The 10,848-nt window shown below is 36.6% G+C and overlaps 1 protein-coding gene across 1 annotated transcript; it reads right to left on the reverse strand.

Moving 5' to 3' along the window:
* Positions 1 to 8,739: 8,739 nt before the first annotated feature.
* Positions 8,740 to 9,642, reverse strand: LOC145067173 (uncharacterized). The gene has a single exon (XM_079014370.1). The coding sequence runs from the start codon at positions 9,640 to 9,642 to the stop codon at positions 8,740 to 8,742; it is 903 nt and encodes a 300-aa protein (XP_078870496.1).
* Positions 9,643 to 10,848: the final 1,206 nt, after the last annotated feature.

Consider the following 10,848-nt stretch of genomic DNA (forward strand, 5'->3'; position numbering starts at 1 on the left):
AACAAAATGAAATTTTTTTTGGTATTTTGGATTTTTCGACATGAAATAAAATAAATAAAACACAAATATTTTTGTTGTTGTTGATTTTTTGACAGAAAAGTAACAATTTTTTTTTGTAGTAAACTAACGAAAATTTATGATTATGCGATATGTACATGATGTCGAAATCGAAGCGTGTCGAAGTGCTTAACATGAACAGTAACCTCTGAATGACAAGATGTCTCCTCTGAATGAACACTCAACACCTTTGAATCGACACTTTTGCACCTTTTTCTCTTGTTATTCTTTCGAAATCAATCCAGGAACTGAATTTCCTTCGATCATTCCTATACCCCCCCCCCAAATTCCCACAAAAGACTTTTAATCTAATGGCTTTGTGAAAATATCAGCAAGTTGATCAATGATTTTACAAAGTGAACTTCAATATTTCCATCCTCAACATGATCTTTTATAAAGTGATAACGAAGGGCAATGTGCTTAGTTTTTGAATGTTGCACAGGAGTGTGACAAATGCGTATAGCACTTTGAGAATCACAATACAATTGAATTTTCTTCATGTTGATTGCATAATCAGGCAATTGGATTTGAATCCATATGATTTGTGAAGTGCAAGTTGCAGCAGCAACACACTTTGCTTCTGTTGTGGAAATCGAAACACATGTTTGCTTTTTCGATTACTAGCTTACTAACTTCCCATCTAGTAGTTAACATCCTCCACTTGTTCTTTTTCTATCAATATTGCAACCTCCTAAATCAGCATCTGAAAATGCTTGTATGAAGAATCCAGTTTTCGAAGGATGCCACATTCCTAACGAAATTGTGCCTTTGAGATATTGAAAAATATTCTTCACTACTGTTAAGTGTAGTTCTCTAGGATTCGATTGATATCTAGCACAATTACAAAAAAAAAATCATAATGTCAGGTCAACTTGCAAGATAAAGTAACAAACCTATCATGCTTCTGTATAAAGTGATATTGACAGCAGGTTTATCTAACGAAGGAGAGAGCCTTGTTCCAACCGCCATTGGTACTTGTAATTTCGTGCTATTCGTCAATCCATATTTTTCAAGCAGATTCTTTGTGTATTTTTCTTGATTAATAAAAATTTGTTCTCTGCTTTGACAAATATTAAATCCCAGAAAGTTGTTTATTTTCCCCAACATACTCATCTCAAATTAACTTTTCATCAGATTTTCGAAATCTCCAGACAAAGCAGTGTCAGTAGAGCCAAAACTAATATCATCGACATATATTTGAACAAGCATAATATGATCCCCAACTTTCTTTCAAAAAATAGTAGGATCAACTGACCCTTGTTTAAATTTCGATTGTTTTAAGAAAGAGGTAAGAGTTCCATGTAATGCCCGTAGATCCGGGCTAATCAATTTAGAGACAATAAGCATCAAAAATGACTTTTTGATTGAAGATTATTTATAGGGATTAATCTCAACCAATTTATAGTATATGTTACAAGGGTTATGTACATATAAAGAATGTCAAAATCCGAGTTATAACGAAGAAGTAATAGCCCGTTAAAGTTTCGCAACGAAACCGGCATGACACCGGGAAACGTAAATTTATGATAACGTGCTTTTTAGCTTTAGCGATCTAAACGAAAGACATAGTGTTCGTTAAACCGTGAGTGTCCATAAAAAGAACGCCAAAATCTGACTTCGTATGAGGAAGTTATAATTTTTCTAAGTTTCGGAATAGCAGTAGACAACTAAAAACTCGAAATAAACATCGAGCGATATTTAGCCAACACAACCTAAATGAGAATCGAAGGTCTCGTCAATAGTATTACAACAGTAAAAAGGCTGACAAAAATGGATGTCGGATGAAGAAGTTATGAATTTTTAACCAATTTTCCTGTCCCGGTCTGTTAAAAATAATAATATCAAAAATAAATTCAAAATTAGCCCACAGAGTTTAAACGAAAGTAGTAGAATGTATTCTCGCCTACGCTCGCACATAAAGAACGTCAAAAACGGAGCTCGTATGCGAAAGTTATGGATTTTAGAAGTTTGGGCACAAAATCCGAGGAATTTCGCATGCATGGTTCGGAATTGGCCACGTACGAGCCTCGCATGCATGACGCGTGTCGGATTGTGATACGACCGAAGGGCGGTCCAACCGAAGTCTTATGGGTGTCGCATACGTGGCGTGTCCTAAGCAAGCCACATCTCACCTACGTGCTTCTGACGCGCTTCCTACACCTCGCCTCCGTGTCTCACGCTCACACCAACCATCTGTTCCCCTCGCATGCAAGCCACTTGCTCCCCTCAGATACGAAGCCTTCCCTATAAATAGTGCATGCGAGATTTCGCGGCTAGAATTGGAGATTTGGCATTTTTCACCCCCAAATCCATATTTTAGCTATTTCTACTTGCCCCGAAGCCTCAGAATCATTTTCAACACCCAAAACACGTTCCGAAGTGCCCGAAGACTCGGAAAAATTTATCTTTTCGGTTTTGAAGCTCCAACCTCGCAGAGCCCGATTTTCAATAAAACATCCTGGTTTTATCTAAAACGATCATTTTAAGAAATAAAGTGATGCCCGATTATTATCTTATCAGGTGAGTGTATAGTCATTTTCACCTTACACATAGATATGAAGTATTTTATATAAAATACATGCTCTATGTATATATATTGTTTGCTTATTTGAAATGATTGTTGAATGAATGTTTTATACAAGTTTTAAAATGATTTAAACTGTATATACATTTTATCTACAAATATGTTGGGTATAACATGGGTAGGTGAAATAAGTTGATGTGTGATAAAATGATGAGATAAATGTTGAGCGATGAAATATGAGTGATGATATATGAGTGGTAAAATATGGTGAGAAGCGATGACCCAAGCGATGGCCTCGTCATCCAGCAGAGTATAGATGACAACCATGGACTATTCTAGACGGTCCATGGAACACTAGCAGGTTCGCAACTTGTAGGTGTGTGAACTATATTTTCATCAGATATACTCTAAAAACCCATTGATATGTATTGCAGGTGCATTCCTGTGAATAATATCGTCGATAAATGAGAGCTATGGACTTAGCACATGTTGTATAAACCCTGGTGACGATGTGACTTTGTGCCTATTCCTTAGGATGAAATCTTAGGAATGAGTGATAAGATGAATCTTTTCTTAGGGTAGATCCTTAATAATAAAGAAGAAAATGGGGATGGGTAATTGGGTTAACTGTTTGATGATTAAACATAATAATTACATTATTGTGGGTTGAAAACCCTATATGCTCACCAGGCTCCCAAGCCTGACCCACTCAGTTTATTTGTATCATAGGTATCATTACAAAGATGCTTTACACTGACAGATTAAAGGAGATGCAAATCACTAGTGTAAATGAATGTAAGTTCTGTTTATGCTTATGCTTCTGTTTTAATGATGACATGCCAAGTTTTTTTTAAATGAATAAAATACATTTCTTCCGAAATGCCATGATAATATATTTATCATATTTTCTGTGGACAAACTCCACAACATCTTTTAGAAAATTACTCTGATTTTATTTTAAAAAGCATAAACTAAATCGGTCTTTTCTGGCCGTGAAATTGGGGATGTCACAGTCGGTATCAGAGAATTAGTTTAAACGAACTGGGAATTTGTAGGATTTCTAGACTTAAAAATAGAATGCTAAGTGATGATTGTGAGATGAGTGTCTAGCATATTTTAGACACAAGCACTAGTATATTTTAGGAATGTTGCCTAAAATGCTTTTATGTGCTAAATGCTATATATGCCATTATTTGTTCGGATCTATGGTCTCTTGTCGACCGGATCTGGAAACCTTATGTTTGTAGGATTCTAAGCATATGACCACGATATTAGAACTAGCATGTAAACGTTTCGGAGTCTATAGTTAGTAAAGATCTAAATTCACCTTATTCGGTGTATAGATCAAGAATGGCAAGAACCCGCAGTGGAGTTGGAAACGCAAACGGAAACAAGAATCAACAGCCGCAGCCCCCAGTACCTGAGCAAGTACCTGTTGCAGGAGCTACACCTGATCCAATGACGATGGCTGGGGTACAAGCAATGATGTAGATGATGTTGGATCGCCAAATGGAGGAGACAAGGTGATTACTCCAGCATAATCGAGAGGAAGCTACAATACCAGTTTAACAGCCCGATTTGAATGAAGGGCAGTCGGAATGAGCGAACTACAGTGGGACCGCTGGTCAAGCCAACCCACCCATAGTTCGCCAAAACAACCAGGATGGAAGAAACGAAGAACGTGGATGCAAATACAAGGATTTTATGGCATCCAAACCACCGTGCCTATCTAGAAGCCTGACACCAGTGGAAGTTATGGACTGGATCTCCGAGATGGAGAAAATGTTCGAAAATTACGAGTGTAGCAACAGACAGAAGACTACTCTTTCAATTCCTCTTTTGAAATCCAGAGTATTAAGTTGTTGGAAGTTACTGGCTGGTTCGATTCCCAAGGGGGAAGCTAGCAAGATCTTGTGGGAAGAGTTCGTGGTTCAACTGAAAATGCAATACTACTCTGAGCAAGATCTTCTGGAAATCAGCAATGAGTTCTAGAATCTGAAGAAGGGAATAATGAGCGTCACCGAGTACGCTGCTTGTTTTACAGAAAAGATGAAGCTTGTTCCTTATCTAATTCCAACCGAACTCTCCAAGGTTAATAAGTTTACCCACAGATTACCAGCAGACTTTGGTCCGATAGTCAAGCAAGCAACCACGCTGAAAACCGCCATCTGGGCTACTAAGAATGTGGAGACCCAAATAAGAGAGAAGGGTCTGGAGAGAGCTGAAGTTGGCGAGAAAAGGAAGCATGAAGGATCTTCAAGGTCCAACAAGGAGAGAAAATTCCTGAAGTCTGAAGGAGGAGGAAGTGAAACAAGGTGGTGCGATAAGTGCAAGAAGAAACACTTGGGAATATGTGGCAAAGAGGTGATAAGTTTCAAGTGTGGGAAGTCTAGACATTATGCCAACGAGTGCACATTCAACAAGAAGGTATGTTTCGGATGTAACAAAGAGGGGCATATTTCTAAAGATTGTCCAAATAAAAACAAAGCACCAATGCCAATTGCACCACCAAAGTCGAGGGCATTCCATATGATCCTCGATGAAGTAGACAATAATGTGGGGAATCAAGGATGAGGACTTCTTATCTGAAGATCGGGTTATGTAGTAGCTATAGTTTCACATAATGTAGCCAATTATAAGAGGCATAGTATAAGGTGAACTTGAGTGTCTATGTAATCATTTCAAGAAATAATATAAACCCTGGTTTTCTTATCTGATGTGTTGAAGGATTGAATGATTTATGTATGGTGACTTGGAGACTGTGAGACAATACTTGGGACGAGTATGAGTAAGTGTGAATAGTATTAGAGGCCTATACTACTGGAAGCACATGACTCACATTTGGATCAAGGAAAGTCACAAGGTTACCAAGAAACTAGTAATTGATTTTGTTTTATTCAAGTATGTCATTACCCTTGTTTCGGTAATGAATAGTAAGATGGTTGTTATTCTGATCCTAGTGGTCATATCAAATTGAGTCTGACTATGATGAGTTTGTTATGTGGTTCCGAGAACCGATGTAGCGTTCGACTAAACCTGGAAGATATAAATCAATGCGATCAATCGTATCGCACCCGTTGTTAAAAGAAGTTAGTAGGTAGAATTGATACATGTGATTATATCGCATTAGAACATGAAGGAGAGTATATTCCATTCCAGAATTTGACTCTAAGAGACCTGAGTCTAAGCGTTGCAACATACGATGAGAGTTAATTAGAACGTGACCCATCGGTCTATCGTGGAAATCAAATAAACTTATCTTAAGTTTATTAAGAAGAAGAAGGAGTCTCTGATAAAGAGCAAGTTTGTGACATGAAGGTCATGATTGAAAGTGTAACAAGACAGGTACAAGATCAAGCACCGATTGCAGTCAAGAAGACCAAGAGTTAGATATGCATTTGAAGAAACATCAAAGTTACGACTATTATTTAGGATGAAGAGATAATGTATAAAGTCATCATGTGAGCCCTGTTTCGTTGATGGATATGGGACGTAATCATCCTAAGGGGGAGATAACTGTAACGACCGTAGATCCGGGCTAATCAATTTAGAGACAACAACAATCAAAAATGAGTATTTGATGGAATATTATTTATAGGTATTAATCTCAACCAAGTTATAGTATATGTTACAAGGGTTCCGTACATATAAAGAACGTCGAAATCTGAGTTATAATGAATAAGTTATGACCCGTTGAAGTTTCGCGACGAAACTGGCATGGCACCGGGAAATGTAAAACGTTAATTTATGATAAAGTGCTTTTTAGCCTTAGTGTTTTAAACAAAAGTCGTAGTGTTTGTTAAACCGAGAACGTCCATAAAAAGAACGCCAAAATCGGACTTTGTATGAGGAAGTTATTATTTTTCTAAGTTTCAGAATGGCAGTAGACAGCTAAAAACTTGAAATAAAGATTGAGCGATATTTAGCCGGCACAACCTAAACGAGAACCGAAGGTCTCGTCAATAGTAGTACAACGGTAAAAAGTCTGACGAAAATGGATGTCGGATGAAGAAGTTATGAATTTTTAACGGATTTTCCTGTCCCGGTCTGTTAAAAATAAAGATATTAAAAATAAAGTCAACATTAGCCAATGGATTCTAAAAAAAGTTGTAGAATATATTATCGCCTACGCGTGCATATAAAGAACGTCAAAAACGGAGCCCATATGCGAAAGTTATGGATTTTAGAAGTTTAGGCACAAAATCCGAGGAATTTCGCATGCATGGCTCGGAATTGGCCACGTACGAGCCTCGAATGCATGACGTGTGTTGGATTGTGATACGACCGAAGGGAGGTCCAACCGAAGTCTTCTGGGTGTCGCATACATGGCGTGTCCGAGGCGAGCCACGTCTCGCCTATGTGCTTCTGACGCGCTTCCTACACCCCGCCTCTGTGTCTCACCCTCGCACCAACCATCTGTTCCCCTCGCATGCGAGCCACGTGCTCCCCTCGGATTCGAAGCCTTCCCTATAAATAGTGCATGCGAGATTTCGCGTCTAGAATTGGAGATTTGGCATTTTTCACCCCTGAATCAATATTTTAGCTATTTCTACTTCCCCCGAAGCCTCGGAATCATTTTCAACACCCGAAACACGTCCCGAAGTGCCCGAAGACTCGAAAAATTTATGTTTTCGGTTTTGAAGCTCCAACCTCGCAGAGCCCGGTTTTCAATAAAACATTACGGTTTTATCAGAAACGATCATTTTAAGAAATGAAGTGATGCCCGATTATTATCTTATCAGGTGAGTGTATAGTCACTTTCACCTTACACATAGATATGAAGTATTTTATATAAAATACGTTCTCTGTGTATATATATTGTTTGTTTATTTGAAATGATTGTTGAATGAATGTTTTATACAAGTTTTAAAATGATTTAAACTGTATATATATTTTATCTACAAATCTGTTAGGTATAACATGGGTAGGTGAAATAAGTTGATGTGTGATAAAATGATGAGATAAATGATGAGCGATGAAATATGAGTAATGATATATGAGTGGTAAAATATGGTGAGAAGCGATGACCCAAGCGATGGCCTCGTCATCCAGCAGAGTATAGATGACAACCATGGATTATTCTAAACAGTCCATGGAACACTGGCAGGTTCACAACATGTAGGTGTGTGAACTATATTTTCATCAGATGTACTCTAAAAACCCATTGATATGTATTGCAGGTGGATTCCTATGAAAATACCATCGATAAATGAGAGCTATGGACTTAGCACATGTTGTATAAAGCATGGTGACGATGTGACTTTGTGCCTATTCCTTAGGATGAAATCTTAGGAATGAGTGATAAGATGAATCTTTTCTTAGGGTAGATCCTTAATAATAAAGAAGAAAATGGGGATGGGTAATTAGGTTAACTGTTTGATGATTAAACATAATAATTACATTATTGTGGGTTGAAAACCCTATATGCTCACTAGGCTCCCAAGCCTGACCCACTCAGTTTATTTGTATCACAGGTATCGTTACAAAGATGCTTTACACTGAGAGATTAAAGGAGATGTAAATCACTAGTGTAAATGAATGTAAGCTCTGTTTATGCTTATCTTTCTGTATTAATGATGACATGCCAAGTTTTTTTTAAATGAATAAAATACATTTCTTCCGAAATGCCATGATAATATATTTATCATATTTCTAGGGACAAATTTCGCAACATCTTTAAGAAAATTACTCTGATTTTATTTTAAAAAGCATAAACGAAATCGGTCTTTTCTAGCTGTGAAATTGGGGGTGTCACATTCCATACCATGCTCTTGATGCTTGTTTTAACCCATATACAACTTTATCTAATATATAACAATGATTAGGGAATTCTTCATAATAAAACCCGGAGGTTGTTCAACATACGCTGTTTCTTCAAGTTCTCCGTTGAGAAAATCACATATGACATCCATTTGATAAACATCAAAATCTTTATGAGCAACATAGGCCAAAAATATTTGAACAGCCTCGAGTCTTGCGACTAGGGCAAAGGTTTCCTCATAGTCTATACCTTCTTGTTGCGAATAACCTTTAACTACAAGCCTAGCTTTGTTTCGAACAACATTTCCATCTTTATTAGTTTTATTTTTAAAAATCTACTTTAAACCCACAATTAAAACAACTTTTGGTTTGGGAATCAAATTCCAAACTTTGTTTCGTTAAAATTCAGAAAGTTCAGATTGCATGGAAACAACCCAATCATGATGTTCCATAGCAGCCTTGACTAATTTTGGTTCAATTCTCGAAATAATGACATTGAACATACAAAATTCTTGATGAATATTGAGTACCTTACTTTTAACACGAATTTGAACTCTTGTAAGAACTCCATCTTGAGGATCACCAATAACTTGTTCCTTTGGATGATTTCTTGTCCATTTTTCCAATGGTGGATATGTTGGATCAAAATTCAATGGAGCATCTTCGCACAATTCATAATTCTCCAAACCTGCAACATAATTATTATCATTTAGATCATGAATAGTATCATATCGATTATTATTCGACATATTTAGCACCCCCTCGACAATTTCATTTTCAGGTTGCTCCATTTCAACATCTTCAATCATTCTCCTATTCTCCCCCTCGAAAGAATGCTCCCCCTCAACACAAGAATTCGAATGCAATTGCTGCCCCTCCACTTGATCATTTTCCATACTTTCACGAATTTCAAGAGAATGAGATGTCGAAAGCACATCAACATCTTCCTGAGTAAGTGTCGAAAAGTCAGAATACTTGGACGATTCTACAAGTCGATTATCCTCAGCATTGATTTCAGCATCAGCAGCCCTATCTGGAACGCCAAAAATTAAATCAAAATCAAAATCAGATGATTTAACACTCTCATATTCATCTTTTGATTCATTAATAATTGGTTTTTGTTCGAAACACTTTTCAACTTGTTTGATATAATGATCATCGAAATTTAGATTAAATATTTCCTTAATTTTCCGAGTTTGCTTATTTAATACTCGATATGCAGCCGATTTATGAGAATAACCCAAGAAAATTCCTTCGTCAACTTTAGACTGAAATTTCGAAAAATTATCCACGAGATTCATGATAAAACACATGCGACCAAAAACAAGAAAGAATTTGACATTAGGTTTTCGGTTATTGATTATTTCATATAGAGTAATATTGAATCTTCGATGAATAAATGATCGATTCTATGTAAAACATGCAGTAGAAACTACTTCAGCCCAGAGGTATTGAGGAAGATTCGCATATGTGAGCATCGTTCGTGCTGCTTCACAAAGAGAACGATTCCGCCTTTCTACAACACCATTTTGTTGAGGAGTATATGGTGAAGAAAAATTATGTGAAATTCGTTTATCAGCTAAAAATGAATCAAGAATATTGTTCTTAAATTTTAAACCATTATCACTCTTGATTTTTCGAACTTTTTTCTTTAAACTTGTTTCGATTTTCTTGATAAAATCAACAATGACTTGAGCAACTTCAGATTTTAACATGAAATAATAAACCCAAGTAAATCGAGAAAAATCATCAATAATAACCAAAATGTACCGTTTCTTGTTCAGATTTTTAACAGTCGATGGTCCACAAAGATAAATGTGAAGAAGGTCCAATGGTTCAACAATTTCCGAATCAATTACAATTAGAGGTCCTTGTCGATGTTGCTTCCCTTGTTCACATGCTACACATAAAGTATCATTGTCAAATTTTAAAACAGGTAAACCACGGACAAGATCATTTACCACCAGTTTATTAAGATTTCGAAAGTTCAAGTGTGAAAGACGTCGATGCCAAAGCCAACTAACATCTGATGAAGCTTTCAGAAGTAAGCACCCTGAAGGAATTCCAACTATTGGTTTGATGTCGGGAGTGAACATATCTCCGTGTCATTTGGATTTAAGTAAAACTTCGTTTGTGTTAACATTTGAAATTATACTTCCTTCTTCATTGAGCACCACTTGATTGACAGTGCCCACAACAAGTTGCGAAACACTTATCAAGTTATGTTGAATACCTTCGACATAAGCAATACGATTAACAACGATTTTCCCATTTGTTACCTTTCCATATCCTTTGACTTGACATTTTGATTATTGTCAAAATTTACAACCCCTGCATTCTCTAATCTTCGAAAATCACATAAATTTTCTTTCCTTCCAGTCATATGACGAGAGCAACCACTATTGATATATCATTTTCATCATATTGTTTGTAACATACACGTTCAGTTATCGTGTTTTGTAATAAATAATATTATTAAATACTATACGATATTGAGCGTTGAGTTC

The sequence above is a fragment of the Lactuca serriola genome, chromosome 8, assembly GCF_051521515.1.
Source record: "Lactuca serriola cultivar US96UC23 chromosome 8, Lser_US96UC23_V15, whole genome shotgun sequence".
Lineage (NCBI taxonomy): Eukaryota > Viridiplantae > Streptophyta > Magnoliopsida > Asterales > Asteraceae > Lactuca > Lactuca serriola.

Coding starts and splice junctions, on each gene's coding strand:
- LOC145067173 (XM_079014370.1), bottom strand. CDS start 9,642: ATGAATCTCGTGGATAATTTTTCGAAATTTCAGTCTAAAGTTGACGAA.